General features: G+C 37.8%; 1 protein-coding gene across 10 annotated transcripts in view; it reads left to right on the plus strand.

Annotated features, from left to right (window-relative positions):
- Nucleotides 1-19,020, plus strand: part of CCDC171 (coiled-coil domain containing 171) — a 358,867-nt gene extending 339,847 nt beyond the window's left edge. For all 10 annotated transcript variants that reach the window (XM_067744432.1, XM_067744430.1, XM_067744438.1 and 7 more), the window contains one exon: nucleotides 15,538-19,020. In XM_067744432.1, the coding sequence (XP_067600533.1) occupies nucleotides 15,538-15,759 (222 nt within the window). In that variant the 3' untranslated portion in view covers nucleotides 15,760-19,020. The remainder of the gene's footprint in view (nucleotides 1-15,537) is intronic.
- Nucleotides 19,021-24,680: the final 5,660 nt, after the last annotated feature.

Below are 24,680 nucleotides of genomic sequence, written 5' to 3' on the forward strand. Positions count from 1 at the left end.
GCCGAGAGGATCACTATATTGTTCATGAACAATTTTTATTCTTTACATCATCCTGAAATGAAACAATAATCAAAAAGAATACCTAATTATTCCTTTGCCATGCATTTATTACCTGCTATGTGCTATGTACTTTGCCAAGTTCTAAGGATGTTATATTAAGAATAATAACAACAACAGCCAGTATTTATTGAATGCTTACTATGTGCCAGCCACTGTGCTGAGCACTTTATGTGTATTACTAATTTAATCCTAATTGTCCTGTCTAAGGTAGGTTATTATCTCCTCCTTTCAGAGGAAGAAACTACCAGTGTAGAGTTCAAGATTTGAACCTAGGCAGTGTGAACCCAAAGTCCTCACTCTTAAGCATTGTATTATATTACACCCCTAATAGGATGAGATAAGAGACCTTTTGTCAGGGATCTGAAGGTTTTTGTGAGAAGACAGACATATACATGAATACTTGTAATGAATTGTGATACGTCATTATAAAGAAGTCCAAGTGAGAAGTGAGAATCACCTGTGTGAGGGTAGTAACAGTGGAGATGGAGAAGGATTAGGCTGTGGCCAGATATAGATGGAAACCTTGACAGGACTTAATGAATAAAATGGATGCTGGGTGGTTTCCTAATTGCCCAGCAATTCAGTTAGGATCTATCCCTGCCTTGAGCTTCTGGTAAGAAGTGAGCAGTGTTCAAAACAACAAGTAAGCATTTTATGTAGAGAAAGATTTCCTTCAATTTGAAGGCATGTCTCAGAAACACTGCTACTTACAGACTTGACTCCAGAAGCTTCGAGAGTCATCTCAGACTCATATAGGATGGCAAAGCATACTTGAACTCTACTTTGCCTGGTGTAAAGTAGTGGTAAATCTCTACTAGCATTAGTTCATGGTGCTGGAGGCTAGAATTCCCATTCCTTTAATTAGATTTTCAGCTTTGATTACTGATAGGATACTTGGAATTGAAATTGTAACTCTATCTTGGTAATAGCTACAAGAATCTGCATTTGGATGTCAATAATGAAGGGTCCTATCATAAAGTGACATTTTTTGGTGGCCTCTTCATCACATGGCTTAATAAATGCAGGAAACCAAAGGAGGTACAATTTATATTACTTTTCTTTTTCTTTACGTAACATTAAAAAAATAATTTTCAGATCTCCAGAGTGCAAATAAGTGAAAACTGATTATATGCTTAGGTCTGAATGTATTGGGAGATGAGAGAAAATGTGTAAATTATTCAGATCATTTTTCAAAATAAGTGTAAGAGTTTTTATTGCTTAGCCAGACGTATTTTCAAGTACAACGTATTTCATCGGAAAGGCTAAGTAGCATGACAAAAATTTATAGAAAAATTGTTGAGTTTGTCAAGAAAGTATATTTTTACGAGCAAAGGCTAAATTCCATACTCCTGAATTGTGCCTAGACCTTTCTACTCTTACCTGTCAAATGCTTTTTCTATCCCAGGTCATCTTTATACAATCCTATTATTTGTGATATAGTGGAAAAACAACCGTAAATTGATGGCTAGTTGAAATTAAGTTTCGATAACCTACAAATCATATCTTCCTCTCAGAAGGGCCTAAGGAACTGATTTGAAATTTAACTTTAGTCATCTAGAGGCCTGTTTTTGAGCAGCTTAGTGCATCACTGTAATATTTCCTAGATTCCCGTCCAATTCAATAGATGGAATGACTAAACTGTAGTCCTCCTAGTTCTGAGCTCACGAGCAAGAAGAAAGTAGCTAACCATCTTGCTGTATGTGAGCAGCGCGAGGGCAGGCAGACACTGTGCACCTTGACCACCTATTATGAAGCTTTTTGCTGCCATGTCAAGTGAAAGCGAGCTAATTGGGTGAAGCTGTGGAGCATGTTATGGGCCTGGTAGAGGGTTGCTGTCTGACAGCTGAATGTCAGCAAGAGCCAGTCAAGTGTAGCTGAGAGACAGAGACCTGTCACAAAGTTCCCGCAGACTGCAGCACAGTTAGGGAGCTGAAATATGGTTCCGTCTCACTTTCTCCCTCATTGCATCCAAGCACCTTAAAAGATTTTCCACTGTATGTGTCAACTCTTGTTCTCTAAGCTGTTTCCCGGAACTGTCCTGCATTCAAATGATTGAACAAAAGATGCTAATGTTTAGCAAAGTGAATGTAAATTCCCTCTTTTCCCCTTTTCTGCCCAAGCAGATAGACATTCAACTCAAAGGAAACTTTGAAGGTTTACATCAAACAATTAGATTGCCTCCAAAGTTAGCTGATAATAGAATCTTTTTCTCAAGAGAGTATAAAAATTGAAAATTAAAGCAAGAGGATAAGCAATGCATTTTTCTCTGATATAGAAAACCTAGCTCAAGAGAGCTAGAATTCTGGCCTGGGTGTCTTGTGAATGGACACTTGCCAAGGTAACTTGTCCTCTTGTCTTTTTGTCCCAGGCTTCTTTCCTTCATTTTCAGAGCGGCCTAAGGTGAAATGCCATAATGACACTCACCAGAAAGTTGGGAAAGATAAACACAGAAAGGAGCAGTGAGGTTCATTCTGAAACTTTAGACACTTTAGAAAGGAGAAATCAGAGAAAGTTAGAATTAAAGAATGAAAATTAAACTTTGTGAAGTAAAAATATTTTTCAGAGAGAGAAAAGTTTTATATCAAAACATGCCCTCCTGTTGGCTTTCTTTGGAATTAGAAGCAGTCCATTTGGTGAACAATAAGCAAACATACGCGTGCCTGCGATGTGCCGGTCACTAGTCAAGCCACTGATAATACACAAACAAACAAACAAACAAGCCTATGCCTCCAAGGAAGGGACACTCCAAGGCAGCACTGACTGTTAGGACTTACTGTGATGGTGGAGACATGGCTTTTGAGCACGTGGAGGGCAGCTAGTGTGACTGAGGAGCTCTAATTTTTAATTTTACATTAAATTAAATTTTAATTAATTTAAAATTAAACGATTACATGTGGCCAGTGGCTACTGTGTTAAACACCACAAGTTAAGCAAACGGCAGATTGTGACGCTGTGCTATTATAAAAGCAGTATGTGTGGGATGTTTCCATAGTGCAAAGAAGGGGCACGTAACCCAAATGTGGGGGGTTAGAAGGCAGGGGGAGTTTGAGGGCAAGGTGATACCTGAGGTGAGCTGTGAAAACTGTCAAAGCCTGACGAAGAAGTCTCCTTTTAACTAGAAAAAGCAGTGTGAAGCAAAGTCTCTGAGATAGGAGAAGGCAGGGCTTTCTTCAGGATCAGTGTTTTGATTAGTACTGGGGGGCAAAGGTGTCTTATGAGAAATTGCCTTAATGCAATGGTAGCCACTGAGTACTCTACCAAGCAGGTTATCCCAGAGGTCACAGAGCAGGAGGTCTCACAGACGGAATTAGGATCCTCAGATCACATGGTTTCAATCTGTCGATGAAACACGCAGTAAGAAGTGGAAGGTAGGCAGCCAGCAGGGAGACGGACCATACTCCCTGATGCCTTGCTTTTATGGTGTTCATATGACCTCTCTCTCGGCCACATTAGCCTTCTCCATTCTTTGTGAGGTTATGACTACCAGGGTGGAGGTTTGAGAAACGGGGATTGGGGGACCGAAGGTGCCTGGGACCACTTATCCACACTTGCCTTGACAAATACTCCTGGCCAATCGCTGTAGCTTGCCACTTAGGTAGCTGGACAGCTTTGGGTTTTATCTGCAGTTCTGGGGGCAGTTTGAGGATGACGTTAGCCTGGAGGTGACCCATCTCTCCCTCTTTCCTTCCCTTTCTATCTGTTAGTAGCCTGTCCTACAGGGTACTAATTTACAATCTCTTCCTATCGTGTGAATTCTGCCTCTGCCTGACACTACCGGCTGATTCATTCTCTGTGCTTAACACTTATTATGAGTTAACATCTATCCTATTTTTTCTCGTCTTCAAGAGCAACTTTGAATATTCTCAAATAATAAGCATGTATTACAATAACACAGACATGAAGTAGGAGATAGAGATAAGCCTGAAGGGATGACTTGTTTACAAAAATTAAAAGTGCATTTATAGGCTAGAGAAAGTGACAAGGCACTTAAATAACTGATGAAAAATTTTAGTAAAGAGCTTTGAAACCTATGTCAAAATCACTGTCTTGTGGATACCCTACCCTGAACCTGAGCTGCGTTTCAAAGTCAAGACCCTTGTGAAAAAGTGGTGTGCAGGCTCTTCGGGAGTTAATGTGAGCGAGGGCTTTGGTGACAGTTGAAGGACTAGCAGAGGTTTTGTGGGCAGGTGCCCAGAGATGGCGATGGAAATGGAGTGAACGTCTTAGTGCTTCTCCTCCGTGCAGGCCTAGGGACTGACATCTGGAAATAGATGCCTGCAGGTGGAAGCTGAAAGAAATGTTTTACGACGGACAGTGTGAGACACTGGGTTCCAGTCAGAGTTGCCACAGTTTTCAGATGACAGAGAGGGAAGGGTGCGTGTAGGGCCAGTGCTGTGTAGAGGTGTCACCCGTATGGCACTGTGAGCCCCTCTAATATGTTGGAGGCAGAGCCTGATGGAGGGATTGCAGGCACCCAGCAACTCTTGACGGGGAGGTTGAGGTCATGTGTAAGCAGGTCAGGGAAGAACCAGGGAAATATGACTCATTACTGGGACCTTATTTGTGTCCATGGAACAATGCATCTGGCAAACTCTCAGTGCCATTGTGCATCAAAACGTAACACTAGGAAAACAGCAGTTGTGTGGTTTTAGAGCATTGAGAAAATTACAAATTAAGGAGAACTGGCTCAGGACACAGGTAGTTAAGGACAGGGTGAACTCTCTAAGGGCAGAGAATTTTTTTGGTGTGTAATTCACTGCTGTCCCAGTACCAAGAACAGTGTCCTTGTAGGCACTTGTAGTTAATTATTTGATTTTATTCTTTTAATAGATATCTATTAAAAGAATTAATGAATAGAGCTAATTTAGGATACTAATGGTGAGTGTGGGTTTAGGTATGCTTTATGCCTTATGCAACCATGGGGAAAGTCTATCATATGGAATTGGTCATGTAGGGAACAGATTCTTGAGATGTAACCTATAGCTATATTATTTTGGAATTTTGTGGTTGCTGCATTATTCTTACAATTCAATAAGATGTTCTCGCTAGAGATGGGTTCGGTTTGAGACTGCTGGAAATGGCCTGGTTCTATCAGAAATAACATTCCTGTCTGTCATGTAAAGGAAATGTCATTGCCAGCTAAGTGGTTTGTTTTGGAACATACTCCCCAGTGCTTGTTGTGATTTGAAGGCATTCCATACATGTGAACTCCAGATCACATGATTTGTCTTACTTCTGAAGTGCCCCTCTCTCACTGAGAAGTAGAGAGGCCACATTCTTTCAACTGAATATAACCAGTCCCTCCAGAAAGGCCCAGCTGTGGCACTCGTCAGAGGGTCAACAGCCCTGGAGAATATAGGACTGATCCCTTGGTGGTCAGTGGGGGAATCACGACTGTTTGCAACATCTTGTGAAGAATTGCTGGGGATTCTAGGTGTGATATAGTGGAGTAATGAGGGAACGTGGTTTAAACCAGCAGTGGAAAGGAGGAGCATGGAAAAAATGGGTTTCAACTTTTAAAATGTGAATTTATTGCTAATTTGTTGAAATATGTGACTGACAGATACAATGTTATAAGATTTAGGAAAATCATCTTTCAAACACCTTTAAATTTTAGATGATTTTTCCTTCCTTCTGCCCCCTTTACCTGAGTGCATGCATGGTCAGTAATTCCACTCAGAGAAAAACATGCTGCTAAAAGGTCTAAGTTTATAGCTTCCAGATTATTACTAATTTTTGACATTGGATAAAAAGGGCTTATAACTTTAAGAGGAAATTCTTCAGTAATGAAAAAGTGGTCAGCAAACTTTTGCCTAATAGTTCCCAGAGAGAGTGTGACGTGTACATTTTGACCACAGAAGTTGTAGTTTGGCAGCTGGAAGTGCTATTTGGAGTAAAATGAAGGCACACAAGTTGTTAAGTAGCCACTCTACATAAAGAGCTGCGTTTGTGCAGAGTAGAGGTACAAGTTATTTCATCAAATTATTTGTGTATGTGTAGACTTAATGTCAGGTTGTGGATATGAGTTAGATAACTGAAAATGTTGAAATAACAGAGTGTTCTCAGCTAAATTAAAATCCGATTTTCAAAACTTGCAAAACACTTGGTTCAAAACCTCCCCTCTGAGACCTTTAACAAACCAATTACATTTCATTTTGACCACACAGTTCAGAGTCCTAACTATACTAAAATATGGGTTTCAGTGTATACAAAATTTTAGTCTTTTTTAATGAAGGGTTTTTAGTTACGAAAGTAAGGCATGCTTGTTGTAGATAATTGGAAAATACAGAAGTTTAGGGAAAAAAATTCCTACAATGTCAGTACCTCACAAAAGTATCATATGTGATTTTGCACGTCTCCTTTTCACTCATATAGTCTTGCTCGGGGATGGGCAAAGCACAGCCTGTGGACCAAATGTACTTCCACCTGTTCTTGTATAGCCTGAGAAGTAAGAACAGTTTTTACATTTTTAAATGTTTGAAAAATGAATCAAAAGAAGATGAATATCTCATGATGTGAAAAATATGTTAAATTCAAATTTCAGCATTCATAAATGCACTTTTAGTGGAACATGGCCAGACTAATCCATTTGCATATATTGTCTATAGTTGCTTTGGGGCTACAACAGCAGAGTTTAGTACTTGCAACAGAGAGCATATGGCTTGCAAAGCATAAAATACTTATCTGATCCTTTACAGAAAAAGGCTTCTGACCCCTGGTCAAGCTTAAGCATTTGTCCATGTTATCCAACCGTTTATAACTATAAATTTTACAGCCATATAATACTCCATCAAGTGGCTATAGCTTACTTAAATGTACTTCTGTTGTTGAATATGGGATTATTTCCAATTTTTGTCTGCTATTAATATTAGTAAACTAATCATAAATGGAATTGTTGGGTCAAATGATATTAACTATTTCAAGACAGTTGCCAAGTTATAGTCCAAATGGTTCTATCAATTTATACAATCACTAGCAATTTATGAATGCCTGTTTTATAATGCCTTCATTAACATTTAGTATCATAATTTTTTAAATCGAATTTTGATTGGCAATAAACATCTCATTTTCCTTTACAGTTTTGAGTACTATTGGCGGTTACCATTTTTCCCATTTATTTGTTAATCAGCTGTATTTTGACCTCTCTGAATCGCCAGTTCATAGCCTTTGTTCATGATTCAGTAGTTTTAAAGATAAAAAACATGGAAAGAAAATTTTGGGCTTTCAAGGCTTTTTCCTCATAATGCACGCTCGAATTTATTCCCTTTTTCTAAAAATAATTAAGTTTTCTTGTGATTCCTTTTCCAGAAAGAAAAAAAGATATGTGTATGCATGTATGTGTTTATACCTTTTTTTTTTCTTTGTCACTCCACACAGCTTATGGAATCTTAGTTCCCAGATCAGGGATCGAACCCAGGCCCCCTGCAGTGGAAGCACGGAGTCCTAACCACTGGACTGCCAGGGAATTCCCTATACTTATTTTTTTTTTTAATGCAAATGGGTTCTTTCTCTTTACACACACACACACACACACACACACACACACACACTGTCTTGAACCTTCTCTTTTCACTTGGACATATTTCTACATCAGTACTTACATATTTACATCAGTTTTGAAAATTGTTATATGATCTGGTTGTATCATACTTCACTTAAATAACACTCAGTTGATGGACACTTTAGTTTCATTTATCAAATGTTTTTCTAAAAAATGCTTCGATAAATACATCTGTATGCTCATCTTGGTGAGCTTTTGTGAGTGTAGCCATAGAAAAATGCCTAGCAGTAGAATTGCTGGATTAAGGCAGGTACAATTTAAGTTTTGTCTTCCTGAAAGGTTGCACCAGCGTACAGCCCTGCCTGCGTGGTAGGAACTTGCCTGTTTCCCTCTCTTAGCAGTGGGTATCATCAGACATCTAAATTTTTGGCTATCTGATAGGTGAAAAGTGAGCTTTCATTGTCATGTTTTGTGTTGCATTTCTTTAATTATGAATGAGGTTTAGCTCTTTTTCATATGTTTATTGGTTATTGTATTTCTGCGTCCTCCACCAAACAGCCAATATATATCTGAGGCGGAGGCTGTCAGTGGCTTCCTGATCTCTTTTCTCTTTTCTTTGTAACAAAACCTCTGACTATTACCCAGGCCATTCGGGGTCGGGAGGGAAAGCCACATATTTCAGACTCGCCTGAAACTAAGTTAGCCATATGACTAAGTTCTGGCCAATGGGGTGTAAACAGAAACACTCTGATTTTAGGAAGTGTTTTCAAATGTAAGTGATACCTCCTCCTTTACTCCATCCTTCTTTCTTCTGGCTAGAATGCAGATATAATGGCTGGAACTTGAGCAACCATTTTGGACCCTGAGGTGGAAGCTACGTACTGAGGCTGTGGAGCCCAAGATAGAAGCAGTCTGGATTCCTGGTAGCTTCATATAGCTATATCAGAGAGAAATAAACTTCTATCTTATTAAAGCCACCAACATTTTGAGTTTTCTGTTACAGCTGAACCCAATATTAATAAATACACTGTCCCAAGCCTATTTTCCAATTAGGTTCTTCTTTTTCTTGATTTGCATGAGCCTTTTGTAAATTAAGAAAGTCACTCTATGGCTATCATGTGTGTTGCGTATATTTTTATCAGCTTGTCATTTCAGTTTTGCAATGGCATTTTTCTGTATAGTGTGCTTAAGTTTTTATTTATGCAATTTTGTCCCTTTTTTGTATACTTGAGTATATGGATATATTTACATTTCAAATTCTCTCTGTGTTTGTTTGAAAAGATACATTCTTAAGATACAGGGGGAAAATGGTCTCTTTTGCATTTTCTGTCCATTTCTGGCATTCTCTACCGTCAGGTATACCAGAATTGTCAGGAAAGGAGCAGACAGGGGTGTGAAGGAAAGTAGGAAAAGAAAGAACAAAAGCCATCTGGGAAAATTCTTTGACTCTTTTTTCCAACCTCAATCATGTCAGGAAATCTAAACATCTAAGAGAAGAAAATGGGAATCGTTATCTTGTCAGGTATAAGACACCTTTAAAGTAATTTAAAAATAAAGTTTAAATGTTCTAACATAATTTAAAACTTCAGTGCTGAGTTTTATCTCTGAATATAACAACACATAAGCTTCTTTGGTGAAAGGGCTAGAACTTTTATTTTATGTAAATGTCATAAAATCTATTTATTTACTCCGGTACCATGGACATTCAAATGGACTATGAGAAAATATATTACCAAAAATATAAACATCTACTTTTAATCTCTAGTACAATGTATGTGCTTTTATTTTCCAGTTTCACAGAGATTTGTTGAGCCCTTACTGTCTTTATGAAGCAGCTCTGGATATAAATAAGCCTGAGGCCATGTCTTCTTTGGTGGCATGATAAGGTAGTGGCCAAGCATAAGGGGAGAAGAATCATGGATCAAGAATCATGTCCCTTTTCACCACTGACCAAGCGTCTGTGCAACGTGCAGTAGTTTCTTCCGCTCTTGTGAGCCCTAGTTCTTCGACTGTGAAATGGGATAATAGTAATACCTTCTCATTGAGTGGCTCTGAGAATTGAGATAAGGCCTATAAAGCTAAACCTAGCACAGTACCTGACATGTATGTTCACACGTGTTAGCTATAATTAAAAATTTGGAATTTATTATCACTTGAGAAGAGTAGAAAGAGAGGTGAAGGGGAGCTACTGTATGTTATGCATTTTTGTGTATATTATTTCATTTAATTCCTATAACAACTCCATGAGGGATGATTCTTATGTTATGGATAGGATGCAGGCTCACACAGGTTAAGTAACATGTCTAAGATCACATAGTGAATACATGGCAGACTCAAGTTTGGAACCCGAGGCCTCTTCAGTTTCAAAGCCCATATTCTTTCCACTATACTGTGCTACTTTTAATTGCGACATAATGTGTATATACATGAAATAACCAAATATCAAACCAAAACCATGAAGTAATAACATGAGTGGTTTCATTCAGTTAGAAATCTTATTTCCAGATACTCTGCTAAGTGCTAGCAATACAAAATCATGATTCTATTACACTAGGTGCTCTTGTTTTCTGGGGAGATAAAAGTATACAAATAAGTGAAAATAGAAAAATAAATATTCATGAAGGAATGCCAACGTGTGATTGAATATAGCAGCTAACTGTAGTTGGGGAAGGGTGGGACAAGGATCTGGAAAGGCCTTACAAGGAGGGGAACCTTGACAGAGGCTGAAAGGTGGAGAAGGCATTTACCCCACATAGGGTAGAAGTGTATCCCAGTCAGTGGACAGACCGGAGGCAGGTGTGAACTATGGAACAGCATATTTCCTGACTCACAGTTCCATGTAACCGGATTACAGAGTACAAGTGAGGACATGCTAGATGAGGCTGGACAAGGAAGTAAAGCGCTTGTGAACCAGGCTGCACACAGCTGCAGTGTCACATGGCAAAGGGCATGCCTATAAGGAAGCCTGAAGAATCGAAGCCATAATCTAATTAATCTACCGCATTAACCATGTTGTTGAAAGCTGAAACTGAACCAGTCTGTCTTAAGAGCTTTGGCTGTTGAACCAATGCTGAATGTCTGCTTGAGGACTAAGTTGTGGTGTGAATCAAGTTGATAATGTCTTCTACCTCTCTTTTCTGATTTGCTTCTACCTCCATATTGCCCCTCCTTCTTGATCTCTAGGTACCCAGACCTCTCAGGTCGTTTTCTTCTATCTGGAGACTCCTTTACACTGCTCTGCCGACTGACTCACATATCCCCACCTAGCCTATCTTGTTGTCACTGAGCTAAAGAGCCAGACTGGTCTGTACTAAGATTTAATAACTTAGAGAGGAATGCATAAAATATTTCTACAGCTTTGGCATTGGTAACTAAAAGTTAGAATTGATAACTACGAGGAATAAATATTTAATGATGTGGTAGCAGGTGTATATATGCATATTAGCAAGTGTATGTGTGTAGATATATTTATCAGGTACATGTATATGTGTGTGTGTGGATGGATGGAGAGATAGATAGACAGGCAGACATATCTCAGGTACATAACTGAGCATTCCTCAAGAGAAGACTGTATATGTAATTATTGTCAACTCGGTTTGTCTGCATAAACTGCAGCATCCTGTGAGGCCAGCACAGCAGAACTGGAAAACAGACAGGTAAAATTTGGTTAACTAACTCGAAGTATTCTGTGTTCTGAGTACTAAGACTCTAGTGGTAAGAACATATTAGGAGCTAAAGTAGAAATGGCGAGGGAGCCTCATTGTAAGGCCCTCTTGTGGGTACTTTGATTCCTTCATCAGTTTATGTAGAGCTGCACACTCTACTTAAAATCAGTCAATAATTTACAGGGCTTAAAACATCATCATGGAGGTCAAAGTAATGAAAAATGTATCAGAATTTAATTGCATATAGCCACGTCATCTAAACTGTGGCTAATGTTGTCATCTCTTTGGCTTTTTTTAAGAACCGTGTGCAGTATGTATTCCTTCCCCTTAAGAACGGCCCATCCATATCCCCTCAAAATCTTAAGAATTATATTTGGGAACTCTGATTTCTGGGTTAAATTATTCACAAAAGTTAGGTGTTAACCTTATATCATATGTCATCACGGGTTGGAATCATGGTGGACCGGTAAAACTTCAGAGCTGGAAAGAGTCTAGCTCCTCATTTTATAGGCAAGGGAAGTGAGAACTAGGAAGACTGATCCACTTGCCTAAGTGACCCAGCTAGATTATAGCAGAACTGGGAGGGGAAATATAGTCTTCTGATCTCTAGTCTAATACTCTTTCCATCATACTATGTGACTGGCATAATCTCCTTGCAATACTCTTCAGGCTTACTAAATCACATCACTCCTCATTTTTTATAATACTAGATTCTAGAAGACTTAACTTGATCATAAATGCTACACAGGAGACAAATGGCTTAGTGTCATTGTTTCAGAAGCCTTCGTGTGCAAAGTGGCTTTGATTTAGAGATAGTTTATTGAGTCATTATCTTATTATTACACTAATGCTTTATTTATTTTTGTTGTTGAAAAAACACCCTTAGAAAATGAAGATATTAAAGTCTTGAAAAATGGTTAATGGACATGTCTAATTACTGTATTTCATAAGATTTCTGAAATGCAGAAATTTAGTAGGCACATTTTGTATTGTGAATATATATTTAGCTGATGGACTGTAACAGTTCAAATAGAATCATTTACAGCTTATTGAGTAAATAAAAGTGCCTCCATAAAGATTCACATGACACCTAGCTTTTATTTAAGGTAACTAATTTCTTTTTTAAAAATTGCTTAAATTTGGATTTACATGAGAGACTACCAGAACACCTCAGCAGTTTAAAAAGTAGCTTAAACGACCACAGATTTAAAATATAACATCAGATGGTGAATATTCACTTTTTTAAAAATAAATTTATTTATTTTATTTATTTATTTTTGGCTGTGTTGTGTCTTGGTTGCTGCGCGTGGGCTTTCTCTAGTTGCGGCGAGCGGGGGCTACTCTTTGTTGCGGTGCGCGGGCTTCTCATTGCGGTGGCTTCTCGTTGCAGAGCATGGGCTCTAGGTGCGCGGGCTTCAGTAGCTGTAGCTTGCAGGCTCTGGAGCACAGGCTCAGTAGTTGTGGCGCACAGCTTAGTTGCTCCGCGGCATGTGGGATCTTCCGGAACCAGGGCTTGAACCTGTGTTCCCTGCGTTGGCAGGTGGATTCTTAACCACTGTGCCACGAGGGAAGCCCTGAATATTAACTTTTAATGGTCTCTGATAAAAAGTTATTTAACTCTCTTTTACTCTTTGTGTTATATTAAAAGTGTTATGATATATTTCTGAATATTATTTGTAACAAGAAAAATAGTTCATATTTACTTGTTATTTTAACATCCTATTTTCAAATCAAGATTTCACCAGAATTTTTACTGGTTTGTTTTTAAGCTATTAAGTGACTTAAAATCAAATTTTATCCTATTTCATGAAAAAGGTTATTTTCTAGCAGTGTATGAAGTGTAGGAAATGACCTCAGTACCAGAAAGATAATTGTTTTCATTTACACAAAAGTAAGTCTGTTTACTTGATGGAAGGGCTATCTTTTGAGGGGTGCAAGTCTTGAAAGAAATCTCTTTTTTAAGGTTATTTCCCATGTTTAGGACATAAGGTCAGAAGACAGTATGCAAAAAGTGAGACTCTGACTTGAAATACTAGAGAAATAATACCCCATTTCAAGGTTATTTGGTCAAAAATGTTATATTAGATTTTAAAAAATGCTTTCAGACAACATGGTGGAAAATAGACATTTGAAAAAGTAAGATCAGGAAAGGCAAAAGAGGGGCCCCTTTGTAGAGTTCCAAGATCCACTGAACATATTAAGGGGAGATGGGCAGTTAGAGACCTTCCCTGAAGGATGTGTAACGAGTTAGGTTGATGGACTCATAAGAAAAGAAAAGGAAACTTCAAGTACAGAATATAGATTTGAGTAAAATATATATCCATCTATCTAACACTGCAACACAGGCATGGTTGGTCAGTTTGGCACAGTTGCCTTTCTCTAGTCTAAAGCATCAAGAAGAAAATACTCTCAGAGTAGGTGACCTTCCTTGGTCTGATTCTGTACACTCCTCTCTTTTCATATATAGTTTTTTTAGACCAGAACTTGAAGTATTTATAAAGATGTAACAAAAAAATTTTGAAGGCTGCCTGACAATATTTTTTATCATAATAAATAGTATGATTGCCCCACCATGTCCTGCTCTTCTATTATTCCTCTCACCCCTAAGTCTGGCAGAATCAGTTAGTAGATGGCATTGTAGTCTTTACAGCAGCAAAATCAATCAAGTAATAACACTTCCAATTCAGATACGCAACTAAAAAAAAAATCACCAAAGATGGTTCTAGCAGCAGGAAAAGTGCAGGAATCTACACCTCGAGCCGCTGATGTAATGAGATGCCTCTGTTCTGGTTCTGAACTGATATGCTTAGGCCCAGCATTAAGGTTCTGCAAGTGAAACTTCATCAGTGCTTCTAATCAGGGTCAACACAAGACCTCAGGAGTTCTTTTCCTTCTGCAAGGATAAGCTAAATCCTCTCCTTCTTCATAAAGCCATTCAAGTGGTCATTTTAGGTGAGTTTTTTTTTTTTAACTTCCAGCAGAACAAGAGATGATTTCCGTCAGCTGTAGGCTTGCAGTGGAGTATCAAGAAATCAAAAGAACGGAGATCAAAGAAAATTGCTGAACTAGGTGTTAGATGCAGCCATTGATTTTTTCTCCAGTTGTAGTTTAAAAAAAATCCACAAAAATGGTAACACATACAACAGTTGAATTTCTAATACGTTCCTAAAGCCAGAGATAGCTTCCTTCTTGTTTTCACATGTAGAAATGGTTTTGTGTAACATGACATAATAAAGCAGATCCTTAGAGTTCACGCTATTTTGTTGTCAAAACCATAAGAGAATCTACCAAAAAGATGTTTGTGTGTTTTTTTAAAGAACTCTTCAGTATAAAAAGTGTTTTTTAGTGGAGACACTTAAGACTAGACTTATCTCAGCAACATTTATTTGCTGGGAACATGGAAAACTCTGATATACAATTGACTACTATTTTCCTACTATCTATAAAAGCCATAAAATAACACCTATCTGCTTTACTGGTAAAACTTCATTTATGTTAAAGGTTAACTATTGTTTACTGGTACTACTTAAGGCTTAAATTATAGCTTCAACAAAATATTCTGTTTTTAAGTACTTAATGAGTATGTGGGTTTCTTAAGTTTGATTTCCAGTAGTTTCTGGGTAACTAATGTTTTAAAATATGTGACAAATTGTTTTCATGTTGCACTCCCATATTTTGATATATGATTTCCAAATACTCGTAACAGAAACAGTCTTTATTAAAATAGGGTGGTGGCAGTATTATTAAAGGTAAAGACAAAAAGTTCATCTCACTGGCATTTTATATGTTGGTGTGCCGTTTTCTATAGGGCACTAGGATTAACTTGTTTTTCTTTGTGCTATGTTGTTCAATTAAATAAGTCAGGCTGATAACTTAAAAAACATAAAGATCCATAGTTCATTTTCTAAGCAGTCTAATCTCCCAGTTATATAGCATATATTATATAGCATAATGAGAAAACATTATTAGCATTGGTTTCTGTCATTTGCCAGCGGATGGAAGCATAGGTAAAAATGCCTGATTGCACTGACCCTTTGATTCAATAACTTGATAAAAGTTTTATACCAAGTTTTAGCGTCTAGGCAAACACCTGATGTCCTGACAAGTTTATGATATAGAACAAATGAGGTTCAATCACAACTTGGAAAATAATTTCATATTTATGTATCATCATATCGATTATTTAAGTGGCAATTTCCACCCCATTCCATATTACAGTGATTCTTAGTCCACTTCTCTGTTTATGGTATCAGAGTCTGTTTAAGAGTCTTCAAATCTATGTTTATTATTCTTTTCTTTTTTATATCATAGACAGGATCACAAGACCATTCAAATCTCTCCATTCCTTCAAGAGCTGCTCTTCCTGCTGACACAATTGACGTTGGGGATCTTTTGCCATTGAAAGCTGAACCTGACACAACTTACACTTTCTTAAAGGAGACACTTATAAATCCTGCGCCCCTGTTGTCATCTCACTCCTCTCCAGTGATGATGTCTGCTACTGCCGGGAGACCAGCTCAGATTGGATTATGACTTTATGAAATAAAAAGGATGCAGGAAGAGTTAACAGTACAATTAAAATTGTTTTGAAGGGGGATTTTCTTATCAGTTGAATTTTGTTTCAGCACAAGTGGCCGTGGGTTTTTAAAAATTGTGTGATACCTTGATGTGTACAGGTATCTGTGTCCCTTGAATAATGAAATAACCAACTTTTTTTTCCCTCTAAGTTTTATTTATTATCACAGTTGCTCATATTTATGTAACATATTTTTGAATGTTAAAGAATGACACATTTTGGGTAATTTCCTTCAGACTTAAAAAAAAAATCAATAAGCCATTTTAGTCTCTATCTATCAAAGTTGTTTCATACTTGTCTGTTTTAAAGCAGGACTGCAATACTTTAATAGGATTGAGAGAGCTATTTGAAATGTATGCCAATGATTCCTGTCATTTCATGGCAGCCCTGCCATGGTTCACTGAGCCCCCTCTTCTCTCTTGTCAGCTCAACTGAAGACAAGCATTTAGTTGCAAACTTTAAGCAGGTTGTGCAAAACAGAAATGATGTGACTGCTTCTCCTCCTGCACAATAATGTCACTCCTGGTCAATGTGAGAAGGTCAGGTTGCTCCTTGTAAAGCTACATGATACCACTTGCCCATTTGAACAAGTTAAGTTAACTGCTGAATCTGGTCCCTGCAGGCGCTGAAAACTCATCCTTTTATCAAGCCTGCATTTGATAAGAAAGTAGAGCAGTTGTGCTGGGAAGATGTCTGTGGTGTGTTTAGGCACTTTTTAAGGACAGTTCCCACACCAGTACAGCAGGTAATATATTTTGTATAAGCTGAAAAACTTCAAGGTAATAGCTGTTTTGACCTTCAAAATAGACTCCTTTTTTGTTTGTGTTGTTGGTAGGACCCAAGAGTGACGCCCATCTTTGATGCTGACAGAATTTAAAACAAGGCCATTGCCCTGCATTTTCTGCCTTGTAGCACACAAAAGTAAAATTGTATGTCAGGCCGAGATGTCGGGGAGCTGACAAGACGCCCCAGTGACATTTCAGCTAGAAAGAGCAAGTGTCTTGCAACCAAGTGGTCAAATATCAAATAATAGGTCAAGCAGGAAGGAGCCGAGTTCTAACCACGAAGAGGTTTCTGGTAACTTACTTGACAAGCTTTTTGGGTGCTTTGTGGCTTGACAAAGTGATGTTCTGTTAGGTATCGCTAGGCAGACTGTTCTTTATTGCCTTCAGAAGATCAGACATTGACATTGATTAAACTCTTTAACCCTTAAAGGTTAAATCCTTGCAGTTTGCATCATGGTAAGTGAAGAACAAAAGGATATTTGTAATATGTATTTGTTTTTGTCTTAATCGTTTAACTCCCCAGTGATATTAACTTCTGATGTGAATGGTGCTTCTTGACAAAGAATTTTAATACAAAATCCTTATTTTATATTACTTTTCATTTTTGAGTTCTTCATTATGGATGCATTAGAGAATAACAGTATGTATTATGTAATCTGTATTGTCGTAACTTTACAGTGACATTTGATTCAAATATACCCAACTTCTAAGAATTTTTTTTTTATTGGACTTGGTAAATAAAATTGGTGTACTGTCTATGTATTAGCCAAATCAACCAAGTGACTTATACCATCTGAGATAACAGCACTATTACTGTCGTACTGTGTAGCACAATACTATTTCTCATACTAGTGGGACAATGTAATAGGCTTTATATAAATCTTTCGAAAGCTGTTTCTGTGAAGTAACATTAATCTTTAACCAAATTTCTGTACTTCTTTCCTTGGAGTTCTTTTTATTAACCATTCTGTGTTTTGAATATTAAAGAGTATGCCCTGTGTAATATAATATGACATGTATGAAATTCAACTTGAAAATTTATTGTAACACAGAAAATGCTATAGTTTTTGTATGGATCATAGAATAATTCCTGCACATTTCAAAATACTTTCCTCTGCCGTTCCATACAGTGATTAAGATATTGCCCATATAGAAATCAAATACAGTTTTTTAGTTCATGTGACATCATTGAGTTTCCACTTCTCACACTGCAGAAAAACAGTGTTACTTTACATCACTTATATGTCTGGTTTGTGTGTGTATGTTTGTGTTAAATCTGTTTTCAGATCCTAGTAATTTAAGGTGAAAGAGCACCTTTGTAAACTTTGCCTCGGACAGACCTTGGTCTTCTTGCCTTAATTTTACAATCTGTTCATGGGATAACACCAGAATAAATGTATATGTCTCTCCATATATGGGAGTATCTGATTTTACAGATAATTTTTATACAATAAGTTCTGAACTATAAATTCAAAAAGATTATTAAATCAAATCAAAGCATGTCACATTCATAACCAACTAGATGCTAAAGGCCATAGAGACTGAAGGATGAGGCTTTTGAGTGATCATTAGTACTCACTACCAAATATAGTAATTTTTATACCGTATGCTTTTTTCCCCAGAAGTCAGACCCAGCAGGAGGAGAAGATTTAATGACACATCCTATGGAGATCTGAGAAACTCTAGACTACTTCCGAGCTCCTCAGTGACCAGTTGCTGCATATTTGAGATCTGTGTTGTGTTGACAAGGACGGTTGCTCTATCAGCTTCTTTACTTCCTTAAGAATGATGTATAAAGTAGACTTTTCTCAGGAGAACGACTTCAAATATTTTGGGAGGGGAAAGGAAGTTTTACTTTACACCTTAGTATGTAGATTTTCTTACCTTTTGTGATCTAGAAAAATACTTGTATTATCCATCACTATCAAAGGGATTCTTAAAGTTACTGTTTTGACACCTAAGTCATACTTATTGAGGCTTTGCCAGCATTTTTAACATAAACATTTTAGGCTGACATAATGCAAATGCAGAGAGGTGCAGGAAATTGGGAGAATTGCCAATTCAGTGATAATTTAATGACATAGGTAAATAACCTCTTAAATAGTAGAATGATAACTTTAATTTACCGAATGTCTGACTCTTATTAAACTTGGCAACACTACTTATTTCACATTTATAATACATGCTGTTATCAAGCGTTCAATGAGAGCATTACTATTTTCATGTTACTTTATTTACCGGTTATATCTGAATTTATTCTATAGACAATACTGAACAATGATAAATCGATCTTATTTTACTATGTACTTTTTATAGACAGGTTTTCTCATGTAAAAGGTGGAAAGTAACATATTTACTGAGCAGCTATTCTATGCCAGCTGTTATAGCAAAACCCTGATGTTCTCACAATAAACCTCTTAGGTATTTCCATCACCATCTTATAGATGAATAACTGAGCATCTAAAATGTTAAGCATTTGACTACCTAAGATCACACAGAACCTAGTAATTAGTAAAGCCCAGAGCTGTAACTCCGAAGCCCACATTATTTCCACTTTACTAGGCCTATCTTCCAGAAATAATTAGCAGTTTTAAAAGAGGACAAATTAAAAAAAAAAAATTTTCCTGACTAGTTAGGGATAATTTTTTTTTTTTTTTGCGGTACGCGGGCCTCTCACTGTTATGGCCTCTCCCGTTGCGGAGCACAGGCTCCGGACGCGCAGGCTCATGCGGCCATGGTTCACGGGCCCAGCCACTCCGCGGCATGTGGGATCTTCCTGGACCGGGGCACGAACCTGTGTCCCCTGCATTGGCAGGCGGACTCTCAGCCACTGCGCCACCAGGGAAGCCCAGGGATAATTTTTTTTTTTCAGTATTACAGGTGATTTTTATTTTCTTCATTTTTTGCAATCTATAGCTTTCACATTTTCTTCAACGGACACATATTTTAATAATGAAAGAAAATAAACTTTTAAAACCTTACATCTTTGCAGCACCGATTCGTGTTAAGCTAATCCTCCCAGGTAACACATAAGGTTTTTTTTTTTTTTAATAGATCTTTATTGGAGTATCATTGCTTCACAATACTGTGTTAGTTTCTGTTGCACAACAAAGTGAGTCAGCCATATGCATACATATGTCCCCATATCCCCTCCCTCTTGAGCCTCCCACCCTCCCTCCCTATCCCACCCCTCTAGGTCGTCGCAAAGCACCGAGCTGATCTCCCTGTGCTACGCAGCTGCTTCCCACTAGCTATTTTACATTTGGCAGTGAATATATGTCGATGCTACTCTCACTTCGCTCCAGCTTCCACCTCCCCACCCCCTGTGTCCTCAAGTCTCTCTATATCTATGTCTTTATTCCTGCCCTGCCACTAGGTTCATCAGTACCTTTTTTTTTTTTTTTTTAGATTCCATATATATGCATTAGCGTATGGTATTTGTTTTTCTCTTTCTGACTTACTTCACTCTGTATGACAGACTCTAGGTCCATCCACCTCACTACAAATAACACCATACACAAAAATAAAGTCCAAATGGATTAAAGACCTAAATGTAAAGCCAGACACTATAAAACTCTTAGAGGAAAAACACTCTTTGACATAAACCACAGCAAGATCTTTTTTGACCCACCTCCTAGAGTAATGAAAATAAAAATAAAGATAAATGGGACATAATTAAACTTAAAAGCTGTTGGACAGCAAAGGAATAATTTTCAGAAGTGTGTTTTAGTTTGAAATCTAGATCACTTATCCAGTGATTAGACAAAACAAAATAAAACACATCCGTCTATCTGTATGACTAGTAATGGGAAGAATCGTGATGTATGTCCCTACCTTTCAAAGGAACCAGCCCCCTTTATTATGTTGCCCAGTGTCTCTAGCTTGGGCTGAGAGACCAAATGGATGCTCTTAGGACAGACCCTCAGTTGAAAGATATTGATGGTAAGCCAGCCTGACCAAGCTGTAACTTCCCAATGGAAAATAATGACATATGCTAAGTAAAGCTGATCTAGAAAGCATTAACTTGTATAACTCCCAGGATGGAGATTGGGATTTTAAAATATATTTTTTGGACTGTTGTGGCAGACTGAATAATGAACCCAAAGATATCCCCATCCGAATCCCTGGAACCTGTGTCTGTTACCTTAAATGGCAACAGGGACTTTACGAGTGTGATTAAGTTCAGGATCTTGAGATGGGGAGATTATCCTGGATAATCTGGGTGGGCCCTAAATGCAGTCACAGTTGTCCTATTGGGGTGGGAGGCAGAGGCTGACTTGACTATGGAGAGGGAAAGGCAATGTGATAATGGAAGCAGAGATTCGGGCAATGCGCTTTGAAGATGGAGGACGGGGCCATGAGCTGAGGATACAGGCGCTGCTAGAAGCCTAACAAAGACCAAGAAACAGGTTCTCCTCTCAAGGGTCCGGAAAGGTAAGAGAACAAAGTTGTGTTGTTTTAAGCCACAGTTTGTAGTAATTTTTTGCAGCAGCCATGGGAAACTAATTCAACCAGTAAACTTTTAGTGTTCTTTGGAAAGATCAATACATTGATCTTTTAATATTTTCTAACAGAAAAATCATTTCTTCTTTTAAATTATCCTGATCAGTTGCTTTCATAACTTGAAATTCCCATTTTTGTAGGTTTCCCTTTTATATTCCTAGCTTCTGAATATAATAAGCAGTGATTGTCTAATTAGGACATTTAGTTACATTCTATTGCCATCATTTTTGATGATTTTTAAATTAACTTGTGATTTCAGTATGCATTTTAATGTCTACAACTTTAAAAAGGTATCATGCTTTAAATGTGTAAATTTATCTTAAAGGTCTATTGTTTTAATTTAGTTCCCCTTTTATTGGCATATTTTTATAGCTTTCTTACAAAAGAAATTCAAACTTGAAAGAATTTATGTTAATCATAGCTTAAAATAATGATTCAGAATTTATAAATCATATCTTAAGTGTGCCAGAGCATTTTTCTTTGCTATTTACCCGTGAGTTCAACATATGTCATTTATCCATGCTTTTTGTTACCATTGAAGTGAAAGAATTTTAATAATTTTCGCAAACAGTGAAATCTTCAAAAAATTTTGTTATATAGTATTTGAATATATTTTATCTTCACTTTGGTGAAATCATATAGTTTTTTTGTTTTTGTTTTTTTTTTTTTCTGTACGCAGGCCTCTCACTGCTGTGGCCTCTCCCATTGCGGAGCACAGGCTCCGGACGCGCAGGCTCAGCGGCCATGGCTCACGGGCCCAGCCGCTCTGCGGCATGTGGGATCTTGCCGGACCGGCGCACGAACCCGTGTCCCCTGCATCGGCAGGCGGACTCTCAACCACTGCGCCACCAGGGAAGCCCCATATAGTTTTTTTAAAATGGTGCAGTTCAATGAGAGCAACTTGAACTGAAATGATTGTGTTCAATATAATGAAACCTAAAATATTGAAGGCTTAAACCTAAGGTGTTAAATATTTCAAGTACAACAAAAAGAAAATGAAGAAAAAAACCTCTGGGTCTGTAAGGAACACATCCATCCCTCCTGGTTACGTGAGATATAAGCATGTACATTTACATATCATAGAAGAGTGCCATCTTTTCTCTTGAACCTTGGCAATTGTAGTATGTCTCTTTTCTGGCTATGGAATGTGTTGATTGGCATACCCAAGTATCAGATGTCCTGTGAGTTCATACCTGGGTGCTTTCATATTTCCTCTGAACCGCTCCCTGCATAAGCCTTTTTTGTTTGTTTGTTTTAAATCCAGCTGACTCCCAAACAGGTCTCCCAAACTGTATCTTCTGTGCAAATTAAATTTCCATTGACATCTCAAATGGAAAATTTGTTCTAAATCTTTGCAGCAGTGAGATCTAATTGATATTGTATGCTATAAATTGTAAAATATCTGGATACAGTATGAGAAGGAGATAAATCAAAACAGAGTTTTGCTCTTTCCTCTAAATCCTCTTGTGTTCGGGTTTGTTAGATGCTTGGGCACAGGTTTTCAAAGTACTGACCTTAATGCTAGTCATGCAGCAGAAACCCCACATAGGTTTTGAAAACTACTGGGTTAATGTTATCTGAAGACAGACTTTTTTTTTTTTTTTTTTTGCTGTTTAATTGAGTCATGCTTCATTGTCTTTTACTGCATGTTAATGCCAGTGAAATGCTGATTGTTGACAGAGTCCTCCCAGTGAAGTGGCTCCAGAAATGTTGTGCTGCTGTAGGAAACTATGTAAAATAAAAAAGTCTTATTTAGATCTGTAGAAGGCTCAGCTGACAGGTTAAGAGCTATCAGATATTCATAAATATTCACTAATGACAAGAATATAAGGGGAGCTACCTCTTCTCAATAGATCCCTTCTATGTTTTGGTGTATTTATATAAGGGAAAAATCTTAAATGCAGTCCAGAGTGAATGGAATCATATTGAATGCCTCGTAGAGAGCACCAAACAAGAAATAAATCTAGAATATGGAATAGGATATCTAATTTTGCCTTTTTTCTTCCAGCAATAAGCAAAATATATTTTTCTTTACTTTTACTAAGCTCACTTCTGGTCTGAGAGTAAGAGGCTGTCACAGTAAAACTGTGCATGGAAAGCTATGGCACTTGAACACTCCATGAGAATCATTTAGGACCTGAGGCATAAAGGCAGCAGTTCATTCTAGTGACCTTGATGTACAGCTGACTACTGAACTCACTGTGAGTCCTTTTATGGTTCCAGAAGCATCACCTGTGATTACACTTAAGTTTTCCTCTGGGCTGGGGAGAAATAATTCTAAATATAAACTGTGAAGACTAGAGAGAGATTCCTATGAAGCAGAGTTCATATTCAGAGTGAGAATTAAAATTATGCTTTCAGGTAATTAATGGTGGTGATGTTCTTACTGAAGTGTGCCTGGGTCCAAGACTCCTTGAAGGACACAGCAGGGCTGCCAGCACACCTTCAGAGGGCACCAACTACAACATCATCTGTATGACTAGTGCACAACCCATAGAGCTGCACATAGCAGTCCTGGCACGTGGGTGCCACTTTCAACTTCAAAGTCACTTAATAATCTGTAGGGCTTCTTACTCTCTTCAATCTGTAGGGAGGCAGAATCCTGTTCTCCGTAAGAGAAAGTCCCGAGGAAGTCTGACACAGTCTTCCCTGAATATCAAGTTAATCAGAGTAGAAACCCTGTGTCCCTTTATCACTAAACAACTTTGCAATTTACAGTCACACATTGACTAAGTTTATCTACTTCACAACAATTCAAATAAGAGTTCACACACTTACATTACACTTACATTACAGCACATGCTTATCTTTAAAAAGGTAAACAGCTCTATCGTGATATAATTCACATATCATGTAATTCATTCCATAGTTTTTAGTGTATTTTAAGGATGTGCAACAATTACCACTTTCTAATTACAGAACATTTTCATTACCCCAGAGAAAAGCTCTGTACCCATTGGCAGTCACTCTCTATTCCTCATTACTCCCAGCCCCTGACAACTATAATCTACTTCCTGTCTCTATGGATTTGCCCATTCTGGACCTTTCATGTAAATAGAATCATATGTATTGACTTTTTTACCTGTCTTCTTTCATTTAACATGATGTTTTCAAGTTTTATTTATATTGGAGCAATGTATCAGTATTTCATTCCTTTAAAGTGGAATAATATTCCATTGTATGGATATACCACATTTTCTTCTTTTTTTTTTTGACATCTTTATTGGGGTATAATTGCTTTACAATGGTGTATTGGTTTCTGCTTTATAACAAAGTGAATCAGTTATACATATACATATGTTCCCATATCTCTTCCCTCTTGCGTCTCCCTCCCTCCCACCCTCCCTATCCCACCCCTCTAGGTGGTCACAAAGCACCGAGCTGATCTCCCTGTGCTATGTGGCTGCTTCCCACTAGCTATCTACCTTACGTTTGGTAGTGTATATATGTCCATGCCTCTCTCTTGCTTTGTCACAGCTCACTCTTCCCCCTCCCCATATCCTCAAGTCCGTTCTCTAGTAGGTCTGTGTCTTTATTTCTGTCTTACCCCTAGGTTCTTCATGACTTTTTTTTTTCTTAAATTCCATATA

Source organism: Pseudorca crassidens, chromosome 7, assembly GCF_039906515.1.
Source record: "Pseudorca crassidens isolate mPseCra1 chromosome 7, mPseCra1.hap1, whole genome shotgun sequence".
NCBI classification, from domain to species: Eukaryota; Metazoa; Chordata; class Mammalia; order Artiodactyla; family Delphinidae; genus Pseudorca; species Pseudorca crassidens.